At 39.3% G+C, this 24,225-nt stretch overlaps 1 protein-coding gene across 2 annotated transcripts in view; it reads left to right on the top strand.

Annotated features, from left to right (window-relative positions):
• The window catches only part of RFWD3 (ring finger and WD repeat domain 3), a 40,875-nt gene that overhangs the window by 11,177 nt on the left and 5,473 nt on the right, over nucleotides 1-24,225 (top strand). The window contains exons 4-11 of one of the 2 annotated variants that reach the window (XM_060000598.1): nucleotides 7,185-7,282; nucleotides 10,689-10,880; nucleotides 10,980-11,071; nucleotides 14,955-15,069; nucleotides 15,568-15,796; nucleotides 18,272-18,422; nucleotides 22,007-22,183; nucleotides 23,800-24,014. In XM_060000598.1, the coding sequence (XP_059856581.1) occupies nucleotides 7,185-7,282; nucleotides 10,689-10,880; nucleotides 10,980-11,071; nucleotides 14,955-15,069; nucleotides 15,568-15,796; nucleotides 18,272-18,422; nucleotides 22,007-22,183; nucleotides 23,800-24,014 (1,269 nt within the window). Of the gene's footprint in view, nucleotides 1-7,184; nucleotides 7,283-10,685; nucleotides 10,881-10,979; nucleotides 11,072-14,954; nucleotides 15,070-15,567; nucleotides 15,797-18,271; nucleotides 18,423-22,006; nucleotides 22,184-23,799; nucleotides 24,015-24,225 lie in introns of both variants that reach the window. The other variant, XM_060000597.1, reaches the window with a different exon arrangement.

Genomic DNA, 24,225 nt, shown 5'->3' with positions numbered 1-24,225 from the left:
GCTGACACCACCTGAACCCACTGATCAATCTTAGCATTTCAGAAAGTGAAACCACCAGATTTTATGTGCCTCTTGATGTGCTGCAATCAGAAATGTCCAGGGCTTCCCTGGTGGCGCAGTGGTTAACAATCCACCTGCCAGTGCAGGGGACACGGGTTCAATCCCTGGTCCGGGAAGATTCCACATGCCGTGGAGCAACTAGGCCCGTGAGCCACAGCTACTGAGCCTGCTCATCTGGAGCCTGTGCCCCGCAACAAGAGAGGCCACGATAGTGAAAGGCCCACGCACCGTGATGAAGAGTGACCCTCGCACCACGATGAAGAGTGGCCCCCACTTGCCGCAACTAGAGAAAGCCCTCGCACGAAACGAAGACCCAACACAGCCAAAAAAAAAAAAAGACATCATTAAAAGAGTGAGATGGCAACCCACTGACTAGAGAAAACATTCATAATACATATATCCAGAAAAGGGCTTATATCTAGATTACATAAATAACTTCTACCACCTTATAGAAAAATGGGCCGAAGATTTGCAAAGGTATTTCCAAAACAAGATAGCTAAATGTCCAATAAATATATACAGAGATTTGATTAGTCATCAGGGAAATACAGATTAAAACCACAGTGTGGTAACTGATATGCACCCACCGCAACAGCTAAAATTTAAAAGACTGACAATATCAAGTATTGGGAAGGATATAAAGCAACCAGACCTCTCATAGAGTACTGGTGGGAGTGTAAATTTTTTTTTTTAATTCTGCTTGTAAGAGGTTCACTTTATTTATTTTTTTATTGAAGCATAGTTGATTTACAATGTTGTGTTAGTTTCTGCTGTACAGCAAAGAGATTCAGTTATACATATATATATGTATATTCTTTTTTTATATATTCTTTTCCATTATGGTTTATCATAGGATATTTATTTATCTATTTATTTATTTTTGGCTGTGTTGGGTCTTTGTTGCTGCACGTGGGCTTTCTCTTGTTGCGGTGCCTGGGCTTCTCGTTGCTGAGAATGGGCTGTAGGGCTTCAGTAGTTGTGGCACGTGGGCTTAGTTGCTCCATGGTATGTGGGATCCTTCCAGACCAGGGATTGAACCCATGTCCCCTGCATTGGTAGGCGGATCCTTAACCACTGCACCACCAGGGAGGTCCCTCTTCTGCCCTTTTTTTTTTCTTTGCATTTTTGAGTGTTTTATTTATATCGAATTGGATAAAATGTGTGTATTTCTCAGACAGAAAAGACATGTCGAGGTAGAAATGTACCTTTCAACTATTCATGGGTACACAAGTACACTGGGGAGATTGTAAAAGTGCAGATTGTGATTCAGTAGGTCCGGTAGGCCTGAGTTCTATTTTTTTTTTTTGGGGGGGGGGGTTGAGTAATTTTTATTTAAAATTTTTATTTCCTTGTATCTTTTTTTTATTTTTACTTCTTTATTAGAGTATAATTGCTTTACAATGGTGTGTTAGTTTCTGCTTTATAACAAAGTGAATCAGTTATACATATACATATGTTCCCATATCTCTTCCCTCTTGTGTCTCCCTCCCTCCCACCCTCCCTATCCCACCCCTCCAGGCGGTCACAAAGCACCGAGCTGATCTCCCTGTGCTATGTGGCTGCTTCCCACTAGCTATCTACCTTACATTTGGTAGTGTTTATATGTCCATGCCTCTCTCTCTTGCTTTGTCACAGCTTACCCTTCCCCCCCCCATATCCTCAAGTCCATTCTCTAGTAGGTCTGTGTCTTTATTCCTGTCTTACCCCTAGGTTCTTCGTGACATTTTTTTTTCCCTTAAATTCCATATATATGTGTTAGCATACGGTATTTGTCTTTCTCTTTCTGACTTACTCTGCCCATTTTTTGATTGGGTTGTTTTTTTGTTGTTGAGTTGTATGAGCTGTTTGTATATTTTGGAAATTAAGCCCATGTCAGTCACATCTTTTGCAGATATTTTCTCCCATTCTGTAGGTTGTCTTTTCATTTTGCTTATGGTTTCCTTTGCTGTACAAAAGCTTGTAAGTTTGATTGGGTCCCATTTATTTAGTTTTGTTTTTATTTCTATTGCTTTGGGAGACTGACCTAAGAAAACATTGGTATGATTTGTTTTGCCTATGATCTCTTCTTAGGAGTTTTATGGTGTCATGTTTTATCTTTAAGTCTTTGAGCCATTTTGAATTTATTTTAGTGTATGGTGAGAAGGTGTGTTCTAACTTCATTTATTTACATATGGCTGTCCAACTTTCCCAACACCACTTGCTAAAGAGACTGTCTTTTTCCCATTGTATATTCTTGCCTCCTTTGTTGAAGATTAATTGACTGTAGGTGTGTGGGTTTATTTGTGGGCTCTATTTTCTGTTCCATTGATCCATATGTCTGTTTTTGTGCCAATACCATGCTGTTTTGATTACTGTAGCTTTGTGGTATTGTCTGAAGTCTGGGAGGGTTATGCCTCCTGCTTCATTCTTTTTTTTCAGGATTGCTTTGGCAATTCTGGGTCTTTTATGGTTCCATATAAATTTTAGGATTATTTGTTCTAGTGCTGTGAAAAATGTCATGGGTAATTTGATAGGGATTGCATTAAATCTGTAGGCTGCTTTGGGTAGTATGACCATTTTAGCAGTATTAATTCTTCCAGTCCAAGAGCATGGGATATCTTTCCATTTCTTTGAATCATCTTCAGTTTCCTTTATTTTATAGTTTCCTTTGTTTTATAGTTCTCAGTGAATAAGTCTTTTTCCTCCTTAGTCAGGTTTATTTCTAAATATTTTATTTTGGGGGGTGTGATTTTTTTCTTTCTTCTTTTTGGCCACACAGCATGCGGGATCTTAGTTCCCTGACCGGGGATTGAACTCATGCCCCATGCAGTGGAAGTGCAGAGTCTTAACCATTGGACTGCCAGGGAAGTCCCTTGTGGGTGTGATTTTTTAAAAGGTATTGTATTTTTACATCCCCTTTCTAATACTTCATTGTTAGTGTAAAATGCAACTGATTTCTGTATGTTAATCTTGTATCCTGCTACCTTGCTGAATTCCTTTATCAGTTCTAGTAGTTTTTGTGTGGAGTCCTTAAGATTTTATATATATAGTATCATATTATGTGCAGATAATGACAGTTTTACCTCTTCCCTTCCAATTTGGATACCTTTTATTTCTTTTTCTTGTCTGATTGCTGTGGCTAGGACTTCCAGTACTATGTTGAATAGAAGTGGTGAGAGTGGGCATCCTTGTCTTGTTCCAGATTTTAGCAGGAATGCTTTCAGCTTTTCACCATTGAGTATTATATTGTCTGTGAGTTTGTCATAAACAGACATGTTTATGACAAAAAACATGTTCTTGTTTTTTGAGGAAGGCATGTATCGCTTGAACTTCTCTGTAAGAACTGCTTTTGCTGCATCCCATAGATTTTGTATGGTTGTGTTTTCATTGTCATTTGTCTCAAGGTATTTTTTAATTTCCTGTTTGATTTCATCATTGGCCCATTGGTTTTTTAGTAGCATGTTGTTTAGTTTCCATGTAATCGTTTTTTTCTCATTTCTTTTTCTGTGGTTGATTTCTAGTTTCATGCTGTCGTGGTCACAAAAGATGCTTGAGATAATTTCTAAAAATATCAATTAAGTCTAACAGTTCTGTTGTATCATTTAGGATCTCTGTTTGCTGTATTGATTTTCAGTCTAGAAGATCCGTCCATTGATGTGAGTGGGGTGTTAAAGTCTCCTACTATTATTGTATTCCTGTCAGTCTCTCCCTTTATGTCTGTTAATTGTGTTTTATGTATTTTGATGCTTCTATATTAGGTGCATATATGTTGATGAGTTAAAATCCTCTTCTTGTGTTGATCCTTTTATTATATAGTGTCCTTTATCTTTCCTTATGGCCTTTTTCTTAAAGTCTATTTTGTCTGATATGAGTATTGCAACCCCCACTTTCTTATCATTTCTGTTAGCACCATATATCTTTTTCCATCCCCTCACTTTCAATCTGTATGTGTGCTTTGCCCTAAAGTGGGTCTCTTGTAGGCAGCATATTGTAGGCTTTTGTTGTTTCTATCCAGTCTGCCACTTTGTGTCTTTTGATTGGAGCATTTAGTCCATTGACATTTAAAGTAATTTTTTTTAAAGAAATATACTATTTATTTATTTATTTGTTTGTTTGTTTATTTATTTATTTTGCGGTACACGGGCCTCTCACTGCTGTGGCCTCTCCCGTTGCGGAGCACAGGCTCCGACGCGCAGGCCCAGCGGCCATGGCTCACGGGCCCAGCCGCTCCGCGGCACGTGGGATCCTCCCGGACCGGGGCACGAACCCGTGTCCCCTGCATCGGCAGGCGGACCCTCAACCACTGCGCCACCAGGGAAGCCCCCATTTATTTATTTTTTAATGTTACAGTTTCTTTATTATTTTCTCAATTTTTTTAATTAAAAAAATGTATCTTTATTATTATTATTATATTTTTGGCTGTGTTGGGTCTTCATTGCTGTGCACGGGCTTTCTCTAGTTGCAGCAAGCGGGGGCTACTCTTTGTTGCCATGCACAGGCCTCTCCTTGCAGTGGCTTCTCTTGTGGAGCATGGGCTCTAGACGCGCAGGCTTCAGTAGTTGCAGCACATGTGCTCAGTAGTTGTGGCACATGGGCTCAGTAGTTGTGGCACATGGGCTTAGTTGCTCTGTGGCATGTGGGAGCTTCCTAGACCAGGGATCAAACCCATGTCCCCTGTGTTGGCAGGCGGATTCTTAACTACTGCACCATCAGGGGAGTCCTTAAGGTAATTATTGATAGATATGTATTTAGTGCCATTTTAAACCTTGTTTTCCCATTGATTTTATATTTCTTCTTTTTCCCTTTTTTTCTTTTTGTTTTTCCTTTTGTGGTTTGATTCTTCTTATTATTAGTTTTTATTGGAGTATAGCTGATTTACAATGTTGTGTTAGTTTCTGCTGTACAGCAAAGTCAATCAGTTATACATATACATATATCCACTCTTTTTTAGATTCTGTTCCCATATAGGTCATTACAGAGTATTGAGTAGAGTACCCTGTGCTATGCAGTAGGTTCTTATTAGTTATCTATTTTATATATAGTAGTGTGTATTTGTCAATCCCAGTCTCCCAATTTATCCCTTCCCCCGATTATCTTTTGTATTATACTTATGTTCTCTTCTTTTTGGTTTTTGTGTATGTTTTTAATTTGTGGTTACCCTGTTTTTCAAGTATAGTAACCCTTTCCTATATCTGCTTGCCTTAGACTGGTAGTCATATGGGCTCAAATACATTTAAGGAAATTTTTTTTTTTAATCTACATTTTCTTACTCTCCTCCCCCACATTTTATGATTTTGATGTCCTCTTTTATATCAAAATGTAAATTGGTACAAACATTTTGCTAGTATTGTTATACACTCACTATATATATATAGAACCAGTGGCTCAACAATTTCACTTTTAGGTATATAGCCAAGGAAGTGAGTACATGTGTTCATGAACGACATGTATAAGAATGTAATAACACTGTTTGTAATAGGAAAAAACTGAAAACTATCCACAAACCCATTAGCAGTAGAATGGATAAATAAATGTTATATTTTTACGCAGTAAAACACAGAAGTGAAAATGAACTACAACTCCACACATTAGTATGGAAAAACCTTGCAAAGAATGTCAAACAGAAGTAGCAGAAAGTGGGTAACTCAGATGCCATTTATATATAAAAACAGGCAAAACCAGTCGATGGTGTTAAAATTTAGTAAAGTAGTTACTTTTGGGGGGCAAGGTCACCTCCCTGCCTGTCACCCAAGATAAAAGGAGGACATAAGGGTATAAGGGCCACTCTTAGGGTTGTTGGTGATGTTCTGGTTTATAGTTCAGTTTGTGAAAATTCACTAAAAATATTTATGGTACACTTTTCTGTATGCATATTACATTTCAATAAAAGATTTTTTTTTAAAGAGCCAATTTGAAGGGATTCTTTCTGGCTTACGATGGAACAATTTGAGCCTCAAAAAGAAAAATAACTAAAAATTAAGATTACTATCTTGACCATTAATGGAAGCTGTGAAAGGTTGTTGAGGAACCAGATAGTCTAGGGGTCAGACTGACATCACCTGAACCCAGTGTAAGCCTCCTGGTGTACTGCTATCAGAAGCACAAAACCTAAGTTTCTTGCTGCCCTTCCTCTTTGCAAAAAACAGAATTCAATCTACAAAATCATCTAGGTCTAACGGCCAGTTTATAGGAAAGGCAGGCAGTGAAGCAGTAAGTAAGGAATACCACGGGAAGCAATCAGCCAAATCCAGGATGTAGGACATTTCATAAGACAAATGACCAAATCTCCCTCAACAAATCAGTGACAAGGAGGGGATAGAAATAAGTGAAGGAGAATTGTTGTAAATGAAAAAGACTTAAGAGACATAACAATCCAAGCTCACTGTTTGAAGATCTTGTTTGGATCCTGATTGGAATAAATCTATTGTAAAGAGCAACTGTAAAGCAATTGGGAGGGACTTCCCTGGTGGTCCAGTGGTTAAGACTCTACGCGGGGCATGGGTTTGTTCCCTGGTTGGGGAAGATCCTGCATGCCTCACTATGTGGCCACAAAACAACAACTGGGAAATTTTGAGTACAAACTGGGTGCCTGGGATGGTATTGAAGGATTATTGTTAACTTTGTTAGATATAGTATTGTTAATTTTGTTAGGTATAGTGTTTATGTAAAAAAAAAAGTCCTTATCAGTGAGTGTTACAAAAGTTTTTACAAGTGAAACCACATTTTAGGGTTTGTTATTAGGAAAGAAAATAAAGGGAATGGGGGCTTATTTGGAACAAGATTGGAAAAATATTATTTTTGAAATTGGGTGATGGGTACTTGTGGGTTAGTTTACTATTCTGTCTACATTTAAAAATTAATTCATTGGGACTTCCTTGGCGGTCCAGTGGTGGGGACTCCATGCTTCCACTGCAGGAGGCTTGGGTTCAGTCCGCAGTCAGGAAACTAAGATCCCACGTGCTGCACAGCAAACAAAAAAAGGATTCATTGATGCTACTTGGGGAAATTGTCATTCCTTTTACATCAACAGTATCAATTAGAAATGGAAAGCTGTGGTGAGTCAGGCTCTCCTGCTAGCCTCATACCTGACTTATATCTTCTTTTATATATTACCTATCCCATCATTTCTGGAAACGACTTGGCAGAGCAACTAGGAGGTAACGACTTGGCAGAGCAACTCGGAGATATCTCAACAGAGCAAGAAGTTACATGTATTGGTGGAGGAGAGACTCTCCCCAAACAGGTAATATGAACATCCTTTTAAATGAGAGGTTTCTATTTACATTTAAAAAGGCAGCTGCAGATTAAAGTGGAAAACCCACAGACTTTGTAGGCAGGGGGTCCAGGTGTAGATCCTATACAAGTTACTCATTATTTGTGTGACTGCCTCCCCTTAGGCTTAAAAACATGGAGTAGGGGAAGATGTGAGGAGAATTTGTCCTGTCCACCTAAGAAGGTTAAGTATCAGTTTAAGTAGTAGATATGAATGCAGTTTATGAACTGTCTGGCAGAAAGATTGCTATGAGATAAACAGTTTTTATTTTTAAAAATTACAGATATCACTGTCCTCAATATGAGACTTATTTATACCAACTGTGGACCCTGCCAGTTCCAAAACATCATTGATTCACTTTTTGCAAGTTTCTATTTTTATTCATTCTCTCTAGAAAAGTTACTCTCATATAAATTTACTTATGTGTATAAATGTTGTTTCTTTATTTATTGAAATATAGTTGATGTACAGTATTATGTTAGTTTCAAGTGTACTGCAAAGTGACTTGACATTTGCATACATTATGAAGTGATCACCACAATAAGTTTAGTAACCATCTATCCCCATATAAAGTTATTACAATATTATTGACCACATTTTTCATGCTATGTATTACATCCCCATGGTTTATTATTTTATAACTGGAGGTTAGTACCTCTTAATCCCGTTCACCTATTTTGCCATAGCCCACTCCCCTTCCCTCTGGCACTCACCCATTTATTCTCTGTGTCTCTTAGTCTGGGTTTTTTTGTTTTGTTTTATTTTTCAGATTTCACATGTAAGTGAGATTATATGCTATTTGTCCACACTCCATACAGTTTCCTATAGTGTGTGCACCAATTTACATTCCCACCAACAGTGCATGAGTATTCCTTTTTCTCCACATCCTCGCCAATGCTTGTTATTTGTTGTCTTTTTGATGATAGCCATTCTGATGGATGTAAGGTGGTATCTCTTTGTGGTTTTAATTTGCATTTCCCTTATAATTAGTCATGCTGAGCATCTTTTCTTTTTATGTGTCTGTTGGCTGTTTCTTTGGGAAAATGTCTGTTCATGTCTTTTGCCCTTTTTTTTTTTTTTTTTTTTTTTTTTTTGCGGTATGCGGGCCTCTCACTGTTGTGGTCTCTCCCGTTGCGGAGCACAGGCTCCGGACGCGCAGGCCCAGGGGCCATGGCTCACGGGCCCAGCTGCTCTGCGGCATGTGGGATCTTCCCGGACCAGGGAATGAACCCCTGTCCCCTGCATTGGCAGGCGGACTCTCAACCACTGCACCACCAGGGAAGCCCCTTTTGCCCATTTTTTATCAGGTGGTTTTTTTGCTGTTGAGTTGTATGAGCTCTTTGTTTATTTTGGATATTATCAGATATATCTTTTGTTAATACCTTCTCCAATTCGGTAGGCTGCCTGTTCATTTTGTTGATAGTTTTCCTTTGCTGTGCAAAAACTTTAGTTTGATGTAGTCCTGTTTGTTTATTTTCGCTTGCTTCCGTTGCCTGAGGAGACATATTCAAAAAAAACACTGCTAGGACTGATGTCAAAGAGCCTATTGCCTATGTTTTCTTCTAGAAGTTTTATGGTTTCAGGTCTTATATTTAAATCTTCAGTCCATTTTGAGGTTACTTTTGTATATGATGTGAGAAAGTAGTCCAGTTTGATTTTTTTGCATGTAGTTGTCCAGATTTCCCAACACCATTTATTGAAGAGGCTGTCTTTTCCCCATTGTCTATTCTTGCCTCTTTTGTTCGTAAATTAATTGCCCATATAAGTGTGGCTTTATTTCTGGGCTCTCTGTTCTGTTCCATTGATCTATATGTCCGCTTATGTGATAGTACCATACTGTTTTGATTACTGTAGTTTTGTAGTATAGTTTGAAATCAGGGAGTGTAATGTTTCCAACTTTCTTCCTCTTTCTTGAGATTGCTTTGGCTATTTGGAGTTTTGTGTTTCCATACAAATTTTAGAATTGTTTATTCTAGTTCTGTGAAAAATGTTATTCATATTTTGACAGGGATTGCATTGAATCTATAGATTACCTGGCGGGGATATGATTATTTTAACAGTGTTAATTTTTCCAATCCATGAGCATAGTATATCTTTCCATTTGTTTGTGTTGTCTTCAGTTTCTTTCATCAGTGTCTTATAATTTTCAGAGTACAGGTCTTTTACCTCTTCAGTTAGATTTATTTCTAAGTATTTTGTTCTTTTTGATGTAGTTCACAAATGGGATTATTTTCTTAATTTCTCTTTCTGATAGTTCATTTTTAGTGTGTAGAAATGCAACAGATTTCTGTAGATGAATTTTGTATCCTTCAACTTTACTGAATTCACTTAAATGTTCTATCTTAAAATTCACACAAGAGGGATTATATAATATCCTGTTCTGGGACTGGTTCCTTTTCCCCCAACTTACTGCATTTTGGAGAGCCTTTTAGTGTCAGTACATAAAGTTGAATCTCATTCTTATTGGTAGTAATAGCTGCACAGTGTTTTTATATAGGAGTACATTTTTAGTTAACTCTTCCCTTGCCATGTACGTTATGGTTGTTCCCTTTTTCTTTATTTCTTTGTTGTTGCTGTTGCTTCCTAATAAGATCATGCTGCACTGAGCATCTTTGTACTATTGTCTTGGCAAATATTTGTGATTATATTCATGGGATATATTTCTAGCAGAAAGATTGCTATATCAAAGGAAAGATGTATGTATTTTTAGTTTTGATAGATAATGCCAAGTTGCTCTCAGGAAAATTTGTGCCAGTTTTACTTGCAGCAACAGTATGTAAGTATGCCCATTTCTCCCTCACCCTCAGTGCTTGGTGTCATCAGACATCTATTAGATGAAAAAGTAAAAATGTGGTCTCTTACTTGAATTTTCATTTCTTTATAAGTGAACACTTGCCGACCATTTGTATTTTTGTGTGAGTTGTTTATATCCTTTCTTTTTTTCCTGGTATTTTTTTTTTCTTTATTCACATGAGCCAGGTATTTTATAGCTACTTGAATTGATTATGGACCTAATTTACAATGTATAACAAACTTAATATTCCCTGTTGTTATTTAACTGGGTCACTTCTAGATTTGTTTTGTTTTAATATCTTCGTAAATATAGCTCCTTTTTGTCATTTGAATGAAAGAAAATCAAGAATTTTATAAGCTCAAAGGGTAATAATATTTTCATGGCTTATATTACCTTTGACCAGATTGCATTCTGGAAAGAATGGGAAGTGATTCATGGGTGTTGGGGTTTTTCTTTGGCATTTTCAATTGTGTTTGTATCATTTTTGTGTATCTTTTGTTAATTTGATAGAGTTTCACATCTTCTTCAAGACTGATTTTGCATCTTCTCTAATTTGAATGTATTCTGGTTTCCATCTAGCAGTCTCCCCAGAAGTCTAATCCTCTTCTAGCTTCTGCTTCTGTGGATGAGGAAGAAGCGGACACTTGCACGATATGTTTGGAACAGTGGACCAACGCTGGGGATCACCGGCTCTCGGCATTGCGCTGTGGGCACCTCTTTGGGTATAAGTGCATTTCTAAGTGGCTCAAAGGACAGGCACGAAAATGTCCTCAGGTAAAGACCATAGTTAAGAACTGTGCATGTGCACAGTCAACATGTTAAGTCAGGAGGATTCCTAGAACCACACTTATTGTGTCCCATTGGGCTCCTTAGTGCAACAAGAAAGCCAAGCACAGTGACATCGTTGTCCTTTATGCCCGAACCCTGAGAGCTTTGGACACTAGTGAACAGGAGCTCACAAAAAGGTAGGTGGCAAGAGTCTGCCTAGCTGGAATATTCGCTTTTGGTTCTTTGTATGCACCTCTGAAAAGGTATGAGTCACTCTTAGTGTGGTTCTGAGGCTTTCCTTGGGCTGTGACTGGGGATCTCTGGGGATCATTGGCAATCTGTCTAACACTGTGATTTATGATACATGTCTGATCATCTGAAGCATGGTTTGCTCTCCATATAGCATTAAAAATGATGATCTGGGGCTTCCCTGGTGGCACAGTGGTTAGAAACCCGCCTGCCAGTGCGGGGGACACGGGTTCGAGCCCAGGTCCGGGAAGATCCCACATGCCATGGAGCAACTGGGCCCATGAGCCACAACTACTGAGCCTGCGCTCTAGAGCCCACGAGCCACAACTACTGAAGCCCGCGTGCCTAGAGCCCATGTTCTGCAACAGAAGAAGCCACCACAATGAGAGGCCCACGTGCCGCAAGGAAGAGTAGCCCCTGCTCACCACAGCTAGAGAAAGCCCACGCGCAGCAACCGACCCAATGCAACTAAAAATAAATAATGAATGAATTTAAAAAATAAAAAGGTCATAGAGAAACCTTTAGCCATACAGTAATACCTCACACCTAGGCTGGGAAGCAGACCCAATCAGAAAGATAGCCTGGATTTTTTGTAGCCTGTCCAGATTCTTCCCTAGGGATTCATTTACTGCCTGCCTCTGCTGCTAAACACTGTGAACACTGAATCAGGGAATCCTCTGTCTTACTCTTTGTAGCCAATTCATGGCCATCTAGAACACACTCCCAAGTCTCAATCTCCTTGTCACTAGAATAGACTTAATGATACTTTTTAAAAACTGAGAATTTTTGTTTCTTGTGTCCCTAAGCCCTCCTGCAACAGTACTCTGCAAAGAAGTCTCACAAATGAGGCTTTGCACTTGTCGTACAATGCAAGAAATTATCAAGATTTTGGAAGCCCATGAACAAATGCTAATAACACTACTTATAAAATATGCTCTAAGAACATTAAAGATTAAAAATACCTGCACTGGACTTCCCTAGCGGTCCTGTGGTTAACACTGCACGCTTCCACTGCAAGGGGCACAGGTTCAGTTCCTGGTCAGGGAACTAAGATCCCACATGCCTCGCAGCACAGCCAAAAAAAATAAAAAGAACCTGCACTGAGAGAGTACAGGGATGTGGGTTCGCTCATGTATTACTGGTAAAAATGTACACGGGCACAAACATTTAGAGAGGCCTTTGGCAATATGCTTCAGAAGTCTAAAAGTAATTCTGCTTCAGGCATTTTTTCTAAAGAAATGATTAAGGATATGTGCAGAGATGTACTTAATAAGACTTGATTTTTGGTTAATACTCTGAGGCACATATCCTAGTTGATATATGTAGCTCTAGTTGATTCATTTTAATTTCTATATAATATTCTATTTCTCTAATTAGAGTTTACTTATATGTATTTTGTATTGGTGGACAGTTAGGTGGTTTCCAGTTTTTGTTAATATAAGCCATGCTGCAGAGAGATAGGTGAGTTTCTTTCGGTCTAGAAGTGGATTTGCTTTATCATAGCGTACGTGTAATTTCAACTTTACTAGATATTGTCAAATTGCTCTTCCAAGAGGCTATTCCAGTATATACCAGCAGCAGTGTAAGAGATTTCTCATTTTTTTTCATACCCTCACCTACTTTATATTATCAGACTTAATTTTTGCCAGTTTCATGGAGTGAAGTAGTATTTACTTTAATTTGCTTTTCCTCAATTGCGGTTGAACCTACTTTTCTATACATTGTGCTCAAATATTTTGCTCATTTATATTGAACAAAATATATTGTTTCTTACTGATTTATAGTTCTTTGTTTTCCTTATACCAACTCTTTGTTGGTTGTATACCTTGCAAATGTCATCTTCTAGTTTATGGTTTGTCTCTTTAACTTGTCTATTGTATCTTTTGTTGAACACAAGTTTTTAATTTTAGTGTAGTCATTTATCAGTCTCTCGTTTTGTGTGTTTTTGTCCCTACTACATTACAATCATGGAGACATAATATCTTCTTTTAAATGTTTTTTTTTTTTTTTTTAATAAATTTTTTCTTTTGGCTGCATTGGGTCTTTGTTGCTGCGTGTGGGCTTTCTGTAGTTGTGGCACGCGAGGGCTAATCTTTGTTCCGGTGCACGGGCTTCTCATTGTGGCGCCTTATCTTGTTGAGCACGGGCTCTAGGTGAACGGGCTCAGTAGTTGTGGCGCATGGGCTTAGTTGCTCTGTGGCATGTGGGATCTTCCTGGGCCAGGGCTTGAACCCATGTCCCCTGCACTGGCAGGCAGATTCTTAACCACTGTGCCACCAGGGAAGCCCCTTTTAAATGTCTTTAAAAGCTTTAGTTTTTACACTAGTTTTTAGTCTACCTAAAATCTAGTTTTATGGATGACCACAATTGTATTAATTAAGATTAATAATTTAAAAACTAATAAATAATTTTAAATTAATAAATAAAAATTTATATAGAAATGTTCTTTCTATATAAATTTCCATTGCTACCTCTATCCTAAATTAAGTTTCTATATTATGAATGGACTACTCTGTTGTTCCGGGGTCTGTTTGTTAATTCTTGCACCAGTACTTCAATTTAGTCTTTCCAGCTGTGAATATTATATAATATCCTTTCACTTATTCCCTGTTTCATTTGTGTCTTTTATAACTGTTTTGCTTCTTAAAGGCCTTAACTTTATTCCTAGGTTGCTGTTGTTAGAATGCTATTTCGAATGAATTTTTTTCTGTTATATTTACTAGTCAGTTATCTGGTATATGGGGAATGCTGTTGATCTAATTTCTTGATCTTGACTACAGCAGCCTTGCTGAACTCTAATAGTTTGTGGGTTCTCTTGAATTATAAGAGCCACTTTATCCCTTCCTTTCTAATTTTCATCTTTTTTTCTCTCCTGTCTCATTGCAGTGGAAATTTCTTTTTTTGCATTTCATATTTTGAAACATTCAGATTTATGATTTTTATTCCTGGTGAATGTGTCCTTTCATTACACATTGTTCCTCTTTATGCCTATTCATCCTTTTTAATTCTAATCAGTCTTTTTTTTAACATTCGCCTAGTGTATACTTTCTATCTTTTTAACTTAAGCCTCTTTTTAAAATTTATTTATTTATTTATTTTTGGCTGCATTGGGTCTTCATTGCTGCACGCGGGCTTTCTCTAGTGGGGGCTACTCTTTGTTGTGGTGTGCGGGCTTCTCACTGCGGTGGCTTCTCTTGTTGTGGAGCACAGGCTTCAGTAGTTGTGGCATGCGGGCTCTAGAGTGCAGGCTCAGTAGTTGTGGCACATGGGCTTAGTTGCTCCGTGGCATGTGGGATCTTCCCAGACCAGGGCTCGAACCCATGTCCCCTGCACTGGCAGACAGATTCCTAACCACTGTGCCACCAGGGAAGTCCAGCCTCTTTTTATAGTGTTCTTTAATTTGAGTATCTGATGAACAACCAGTACCTTATTTTCTTTTTATCCAGTAGATAACCTTGGTCTTTTAACAGGTCATTTTTACTCTTTTATAATTTGGCTCTAACTCAAGCAGTGAGCTTGGCTGTAATCCCTCATTTTGCATTTTAGGTCCCCATTCCCTAGTAAGAGCCAGATTCCTGGTCATCACTGCCTACTTCAACACTGAGACCCACCCCAGTAGGCTCATGAGTTCAGCCCTGCATGCTACTTTCCTGTAGTGTTTCTGGGTAGTGTTTCTGGGCTTGAGAGATTTTTCACTTGTTATATTTTATTCACTATCGTGACATATTTACAGCAAAGTGTATATCATAGCATGAATTTACTATGTCATCTTGATGCGAAGTCTTCTGTAGCCTTTCTAATCTCCACCTGTTGCTGGCTTTCCCCCTCTAGTTCCTTAGAAGAGGAGAAGATGCTAAGGAAGAAGGCTGAGTTAGAATCGGCACAGTGCCGGCTCCAGCTTCAAGTCCTCACTGAGGAATGCACTAAGCTTCACAGTCATGTTCAGGTAAGTTTGCCTTCTCTAATCCAAAGAACTTTTGGAGTAGGAATTAAGAAGGCATCTAAATATTATTTAGTTTCATCTCAGATACGAATAGGATTTGCCAGGTTTTTCAGGAAGTAAACATGATCAACTCTTTATTTCTGATTAGGGCTTATATACCTGCTTTATGATGAATTCTACTGCAGTGTGAATTATTTAAAAATTGAACAGCCACCTGATAATCAAAACTTGTTTAAGTCATTTCACTTCCTTGAATCTACCAATTAAATGAGAATTTCAGACAAAATGACCATTAAGGACTTTCAGTGCTTTATGATTCCATGCTCTCCCTATTTCAATTGCTTGTTGAAATATTGTGAAAACTGCAGCAGTTCTTTAGGATTCATGTTAACATTTTCTCGTAAAGGATAAGAAATATCCTTGTATTAGATCAAGGAATTGTGTATGAGGGGAACACCAAACGAAAAAGCTTCACATTTACAGAATCTTTTTCGTTTATAGGACTTGAAAAAACTTATTGTGCAGCATCAGAGTGAGATTTCACAGCTGACCGGGAGTTCCCAAGCACGTTTCCTAAGCAGCCTGTCCTCCAGCCAGAGCCAACACAAGTACCATTTCCAGAAGACATTCACAGTGTCTCAAACCGGAAACTGCCGAGTCATGACATACTCTGATGCTCTGAGCTGCCTGGTAGTATCACAGCCTTCTCCTCAGGCCTCCTTCCTTCCAGGTGAATAGTCCAGAACCTCAGGTGGTTTTGTTTTTGTTTTGTTTTGTTTTAAGGAACATTTATTTATTTATTTTTTGGCTGCGTTGGGTCTTCGTCGCTGCACGTGGGCTTTCTCTAGTTGCGGCGAGAGGGGGTTACTTTTCATCGTGGTGCATGGGCTTAAGAGATGCAGTGGCTTCTCTTGCTGCAGAGCACGGGCTCTAGGCACACAGGCTTCAGTACTTGTAGCTTGTGGGCTCTAGAGTGCAGGCTCAGTAGTTGTGGCACACAGGCTTAGTTGCTCCGCGGCATGTGGGATCTTCACGGACCAGGGTTCAAACCCGTGTTGCCTGCGTTGGCAGGCGGATTCTTAACCACTGCACCACCAGGGAAGTCCCCAGAACCTGTTTTTATGTTCATTTTTGGACTCTATTTCTCTCCTCCCTTCTTGAAGAATCCAGGACTCACTAGTAGGTGAACACTGTCCACAGCCCACCAAATCACTTTTTCCTAGTCACTTCCCTGTTAATACAGATACTTTAGGGTACTGCAAAGATGTCTGTACTGTCTATTGATGTCATTCTGTAAATTTGTTCACCAAAAGGGTAGAGATACTGAACCATGGTAAAGTGAGAGAAGATGTACTTAGAAGTGTGGGTTGTCCAAGGATAAGAACATCATTCCTGTACGTTCCAGTAAAGTACAGGTTCATTTTAGACTAGAAATATTTGAAAAAACACTACCCCAAGCTCTAATTCAAGTTAAAACAAGATTTAATGCTTATTTTCAGTAGTGTTCAAATTGACAAATTCCAAATAAAAGAATTTGGGAACATTATTATTTTATTAATATTATACTGCTTTTCTCTTTTTTGTGTGCTTTCCAAGCTTAATTTTAGGTTGTCTTAATGTTGAAAACCAAATCTCACATGCCCAGTGTTGTAGATGTTTTTCCTGCTGTCTTCAGCATATGATTTCTGTCAACTGTCAGGTCCCCTTTGCTTCAGCCTGATTTCCTGTCCCCCGACTTAGAAGTTACATTCAAATGCTTCAAAACTACGTCCCCCACACTTAGGTATATATAGGATTGGTGGTGGAATCCCTAGATTATCTTATATTTCTCTATTCACTAATATTACCTATGAGTTGAGAGGCTATCAGGAGGCTCCAATTGAGGGGAAAGTAAAAGGATTGTTTATAATGTTCCTATATCCCATTCAAGATTTTAATAAAAAGATTTATCATCATATAAAACCTTCCCCATTAATTGGAAAAATACTTATTTCTTCCAGTTGTTTCCCCAAATTGGGTGTGATCTGTTCCTTTATTTCTTAATGTGTCTATTCCATACTGCACAGCTAGCTCTTCCTGATAGACTGATGATGCTAATTTCCTCTTGTTTCCTTTAATGATTAACTAGGCAAATACTCATGTTCCCTTGTTGATTTAAAGCCTGTAGTTTCTGTGTTTGTTTCTCTGGCTCTCCTAATTCTGTTTCAGGAGAAAACACAGTAAACTTTCTCTCACTTTTTCCCCTAGTGAAGCAGAAGTGTGATCTTGAATCTAGGATTTGACAAATTTTGTTTGTGTATAACTCAGGTAAAATAGATACTTGGTAAAAATAAATGTATTATCATAACCTTGTAAGAAAACAGAGTAACAAATTTAAAAGGACAAGTTTTTGGCTTTCTTTTCCTCTCTTGGAATGGTATACATTGATTAGCATACTTGATGTCATCTGTTTTCATTCTGTTTCAGAAAAATGTAACATATCTTGACCACCTGACACAGAAATTACTTATCTCCATTCTTTATTGTTCACTATCTGTTGTACATCTTGAGTATCTGTGGTTCAGGTGGAATAGTGTCTTTCTCTCTCTCCCCCAACAGCTTTATTATTAAAGTATAATTGATGTGCAATAAACTGCACATACTTAACGTGGTGTACCATTTGGTGAGTGTTGATATATATATACACTCCTGAAACCATCGCCACAATCAAGATAATGAACATATCTATCACCCTGAAAGTTTGCTCAAGCCCTTTTGTAATCCATCATCCACCTGTCCCTCCCTCCTCTCCCCATCCCCAGGCAACCACGTTCTGTCATGATAGATCAGTTTATATTTTCTAGAATTGTACATAAATGGAACCATACAGTGTTACTCTTTTTTTGTCTGGCTTTTTTCAACATAACTTTTTAAAGATTATCCATATTATTGTGTCTATCAGTAGTTCATTTCTTTTTATTTTTGGATAGTATTCCATTGTATGTATATACAGTGGTTTGTCATTCACTTATTGATAGATATTTGGGATGGAATGTATTTTTTAAGATAAATTAGAACCCCGGGGAAATTTTATTATCTTTGTTCGACTAGCTTTTTCCCAGAGACATGCCAAGAAAGGTGAAGAAAGGACCTACTTGAAATGGTAGTTTGCTTTGCCCTAAATTGACTTTCAGTGATCTGTTTCACTCTCTCGTATCTTTGGCAGGCTTTGGTGTTAAGATGTTGAGTACTGCCAACATGAAAAGCAGTCAGTATATTCCCGTGCATGGCAAACAGATACGTGGACTGGCTTTCAGCAGTCGATCCAAAGGCTTACTTCTCTCTGCTTCCCTAGACAACACTATTAAACTGACCAGGTGAGTGCTTTGTGGGGAAGATGGGCCCTAGGTTGCCTAGGGTTGAATAGTGTGGAAATTAGTTATCTGTGTTATGATGACCTTGGCTTTTGTGGGGGTGGGATGGGAGATGTCTAAGGCATTGTCTTCTCAGATCCAGCTTCATTGAATTTAAAATGTATTGCTTTAAAAAGTGGATACAGCTGGTGACAAAACAGAACATGTGGTGTTCCATCTCCTTAAAATTATATATGTTACAAAATATATCTTAAGTCATGCAGATGAGAGTAACACCCTAGAGTTGGTAGAATGACAATATGGAGGGAGCCTTGGTACTGACACCGTGGAGTCACCATACTAGCTTGGGACTGCTTATTCCTTGTCTGTTTCCGGATCATTGTGCCTAACAGAAATGCCTACCAGGAACTCATTGTCCTGGGTGCCATGATGACTGCTCTCATCAGTAACTACATTTTATCAGTAGTCAGTTACTACATTTTAATCTTTCACATGCTCTGCAAGTACCCTGAACCAGATCTGAGTGTGCTCCATGCCTTTATCTTTTAGAAAGTAGTTCTACCCACACACCTATGGCCACCTAATCTATGACAAAGGAGGCAAGAATATAGAATGGAGAAAAGACAGCCTCTTCAATAAGTGTTGCTGGGAAGACTGGACAGCTACATGGAAAAGAATGAAATTAGAACACTCCCTAACACCATACACAAAAATAAACTCAAAATGGATTAAAGACTTAAATTTAAGGCCAGACACTTTAAAACTCTTAGAGGAAAACATAGGCAGAGGACTACCCTGGGGGTGCATAAGAATCTGCCTGCCAATGCAGGGGATATGGGTTCGAGCCGTGGTCCAGGAAGATCCCACATGCCATGGAGCAACTAAGCCCGTGCGCCGCAACTAAGCCCGTGCGCCACAACTAATGAGGCTGCGCTCTAGAGCCCGCAAGCCACGTCTACTGAGCCCGTATGCCACGACTACTGAGCCAGCACACCTGGAGCCTGTGCTCCACAACAAGAAAAGCCACCGCAATGAGAAGCCTGCACACCGCAACAAAGAGTAGCCCCTGCTCACCGCAACCAAAGAAAGCCCATGTGCAGCAACAAACCCCAATGCAGCCAAAAAGAAATAAGTAAATAAATAAACTTATTGTTTTTAAAAAAACAAAAACATAGGCAGAACACTCTTTGACATAAATCACAGCAAGATCTTTTTTTTTTTTTTTCTTGGCGGTACACGGGCCTCTCACTGTTGTGGCCTCTCCCGTTGTGGAGCGCAGGCTCAGCGGCCATGGCTATGGGCCTAGCCACTCCGCGGCATGTGGGATCTTCCCGGACCGGGGCACAAACCCGTGTCCCCTGCATCAGCAGGCGGTCTCTCAACCACTGCACCACCAGGGAAGCCCGCAAGACCTTTTTTGACCCACCGCCTAGAGTAATGAGAATAAAAACAAACAAAAGGGACCTAATTAAACTTAAAAGCTTTTGTACAGCAAAGGAAACTATAAGACAAAAAGACAACCCTCAGAATGGGAGAAGATATTTGCAAATGAAGCAGCTGACAAAAGATTAATCTCCAAAATACACAAACAGCTCATGCAGCTCAATATCAAAAAAACAAATAACCCAGTCAAAAAGTGAGCGGAAGACCTAAGTAGACATTTCTCCAAAGAAGACATACAGATAGATGGCCAACCATGAAAAGATGCTCAACATCACTAATTATTAGAGAAATGCAAATCAAAACTATAATGAGGCATCACCTCACACTGGTCAGAATGGCCATCATCAAAAAATCTACAAACAGTAAATGCTAGAGAGGGTGTGGAGAAAAGGGAACCCTCCTGCACTGTTGGTGGGAATGTAAATTGATACAGCCACTATGGAGAACAGTATGGAGGTTCCTTAAAACACTAAAAATAGAACTACCATACGACCCAGCAATCCCACTACTGGGCATACACCCAGAGGAAACCATAATTCAAAAAGACACATGCTGCAGACTTCCCTGGTGGCACGGTGGTTAAGAATCCGCCTGCCAGTGCAGGGGACACGGGTTCAAGCCCTAGTCCAGGAAGATCCCACATGCCACGGAGCAACTAAGCCCATGTTGTACGACTACTGAGCCTGCGCTCTAGAGCCCGTGAGCCACAACTACTGAGCCCATGTGCCACAACTACTGAAGCCCACACACCTAGAGCCTGTGCTCCACAACAAGAGAAGCCACTGCAGTGAGAAGCCAGTGCACCACAACAAAGAGTAGCCCCCGCTCAGTGCAACTAGAGAAAGCCCGCGCACAGCAGCAAAGACCCAATGCAGCCAATAAATAAATTAATTAATTGAAAAAAAAGAAAGACACATGCACTCCAGTGTTCATTGCAGCTCTATTTACAGTAGCCAGGACACGGAAGCAACCTAAATGTCCATCAACAGAGGAATGGATAAAGAAGATGTGGTACGTATATACAATGGAATATTATTCAGCCATAAAAAGAAACGAAATTGGGTCATTTGTAGAGACATGGATGGACCTAGAGACTGTCATGCAGAGTGAAGTAAGTCAGAAAGAGAACAACAAATATATTAACACATATATGTGGAATCTAGAAAAATGGTATAGATGATCTTATTTGCAAAGCAGGAATAGAGACACAGACATAGAGAACAAATGTATGGATACCAAGGGGGAAAAGAAGGGGGTGGGAGGAATTGGGAGATTAGGATTGACATATATACACTATTGCTATTATGTATAAAATAGGTAACTAGTGAGAACCTACTCTATAGCACAAGGAACTCTACTCAGTGCTCTCTGGTGACCTAAATGGGAAGGAAATCCAAAAAAGAAGGTATCTATGTATACGTATAGCTGATTCCTTTTGCTGTACAGTAGAAACTAACACAAGATTGTAAAGCAACTATACTCCAATGAAAATTAATTTTTTAAAAAAAAGTAGTTCTGATTAGATGTCTCTTAGTTGGCTTCTTATTTAATTTCTGCAGCTAAATCTGAGGGACATCATGATGCCTGCTCCAGGCCTGATATGCCTTTTGACTTTTCAAGAATGCTTCAGCTTAATTTTACCCCAAAAATCAATGTACCGTTAGGTTTTATGTGTATCTATATGCTATGACTTATTTTAGTAGTGTTGAAAAATAGGGGGAGAAAGAAAGGTTAAATAACAAAGTGTTATTAATGACTACCTCTGGATGATTGGATTATAATTTATTTTTATTTTTCTTATATGTATTTTCTAATTTTTCAATATTAAATATTGATTACCTGTGTAATAGGTAGCTATGGAGAAGGTAATAAGGGTAGAGTAGGGAATGTACTGTCTATCTGTCCCTTTAACTTATTCATTTACTTCCTTACAGCTCAGGAGGGAAACCTGTGTCCCCCAAAACAAATATTTTGGCATTAAAAGGAGTTATCTGGGCAGTCCCTAGGGGAAATTGGGAATCCAGATAGTTTTGGTGTGTGGTTATGTTCTTAAAGGATCATCATTAAAATGATAATCTTTACATCTTTCTTCTGTATTTGATTTTTGTAATGCATAGTTGTAAAAGTCTTTTTTAACTCCACAGCCTGGAGACAAATACTGTGGTCCAGACTTATAATACTGGACGTCCTGTCTGGAGCTGCTGCTGGTGTCTTGATGAAAACAATTACATGTATGCTGGATTGGTCAACGGTTCAATTCTGTTGTATGACCTTCGAAACACAAGCTCTCATATCCAGGAGTTAGCACCTCAGAAAGCTAGGTAGGGAGCCACCTGTAGGTAACAGCTTTCTCTTAGACTGTTATTGTATTAATCCTGTCTTTTGAGAGTGTTTCACAGTTGATCAGAATTCCTAACAGAGGGCAGTTCTCTGAGTCCACTGATCTATTCTCACTTCAGAATCAGTAACATCCTTAGAGTTTGTGTTCATGATAGTTCATATGGTAGAAAGTTCTGCTACCAAATATAACCAGATTCACCCAACATGCCAAAATGAAATCAGATCTATGTTCAGAGCCCAGCTCCACCATTTATGAGCTGTGTGACCTTGGTCACATTTCTTGGCCTGTTATGAGCTTCATCTGTGAAATATGGTTAGCACAGTCTTGCTTTAATAGACACATGTCTAACACACAGGAAGAGATCAGTAAAGAGCAGCCCAATAAAAAGTGATTTAAAACTTCCCTAATCCACAGCTGAACCATATTACTATGATTTATCCATTTATAATCCATTTATAGAATTGGGAGGTTTGTGAAGTTGGCCCAGGTTCTGAGGATGGGTAGCCACCAGCATCACTTTGGCTCTTCAGAGTGTACTAAAAGGGGGGTAGAGCAATCTAAACATAAAGATATCACTATAGTAATAATTGTTTACTGAAACCTAGCCTCAACACTGTGGGGTCTTCTTTTCGTTTGGGTTGAGTGGAATCGTTCTTCAGTGATGTGGTTCATGGGCCTGAAGGTGACTGATGTAAGTTTATACAAATACGAACTCCAGGCAAACAAGGTGACTGCCATCGATATAGAGGATCCACGTAGAGTAGACAATAAAATACAGCAAATAGCAAGGGATGAATATGTATTCGTTTTTGTTTTAGTTTGCTTAGGTTAGCTTCATTATGACAAGGAAATGAAACAAAGCAGGCAATGTGATCACTTTGGCAGCTTCAGCAGAAACGAGTTCATAGGAACATAGTCTGTAGGCTAACATTTCTGAGAGAACTCTTGGCATGCAGTCTGGGTCATATGATTGCAGAAAGACATTTAGAAAATCTCTAAAGAAACAATCCTGTTTCTGAATTAAAATGTAGTTGCTTTAGGCTGTTTTGTTTGTTTTTTGGCCGTGCCACACAGCTTGTAGGATCTTAGTTCCCTGACCAGTGGTTGAACCTGGGCCCACAGCAGTGAATGCACAGATTCCTAACCACTGGACTGCCAGGGAATTCCCTAGGCTGGATTTTAATTGAGGGGGTCTGTCAACTACAGCTTGGAAGCTTTAGTTTATTAGATGTATAAGCTGAATTTCCTTCCTGACTTTTCTTGTGTATGTGGCTAACCCCATTTCCAGAAGCTTCACACCCATCAGATCTTGTGTTTGTAACCTTGTACTTTTAAATTTCCTAGTCCATTTTTTTTCCCGTTGCTTTTAGAGCATGTGGTGTCTCCTCTGAAACTGAACGTGGAATATTATATGTATGCTCTTTTGTTTCTGCAGAGTGGGTTGGTAGTTTTATCAGCTATCAGAGGATAGTGACCCTCAGAAGTTTTTTAACCTTTTCTATAGAGTTAGGAAAGTCCTCAAGGGCTCCTGGTAGTGGGGTCTGGAGCAATCCAAGTATTGGAAGGTGAGGCATGATTTCCTTTCTTTCCCTTCAGATGCCCGCTGGTATCCCTGTCATACATACCCAGAGCTGCCTCGGCTGCATTTCCATATGGTGGGCTGTTGGCTGGAAGCTTGGAGAATGCTTCCTTTTGGGAGCTGAAAATGGGCTTTACTCATTGGCCTCATGTGCTGCCCATGGAGCCTGGGGGCTGCATAGACTTTCAGACAGAGAGCAGCAGCCGGCACTGTCTTGTGACCTACAGGCCTGGTGAGTGTTGTTCGCATGTCCTCGTGGGACCTGTGGTTTGTTTGGGAGCAGATCGGTAGAGGGGAGAAAAGGAGAGCTTGTCCTAGCCTTCAGGTGGTACTGGTAAGCCCCTCACAGACTAATAGCTCTTGCTACTACAGTGAGGACAGTGGCCCCGAGTTCTTCCATAGAGCCTGCCTCCCTTTTCCTCACTTGTGTGAACTGGGACATA

This window comes from Delphinus delphis, chromosome 20, assembly GCF_949987515.2.
Source record: "Delphinus delphis chromosome 20, mDelDel1.2, whole genome shotgun sequence".
NCBI classification, from domain to species: domain Eukaryota; kingdom Metazoa; phylum Chordata; class Mammalia; order Artiodactyla; family Delphinidae; genus Delphinus; species Delphinus delphis.
The sequence above is the reverse complement of the archived record's forward strand: the minus strand, read 5'-3'. Positions and strand labels throughout refer to the sequence as shown.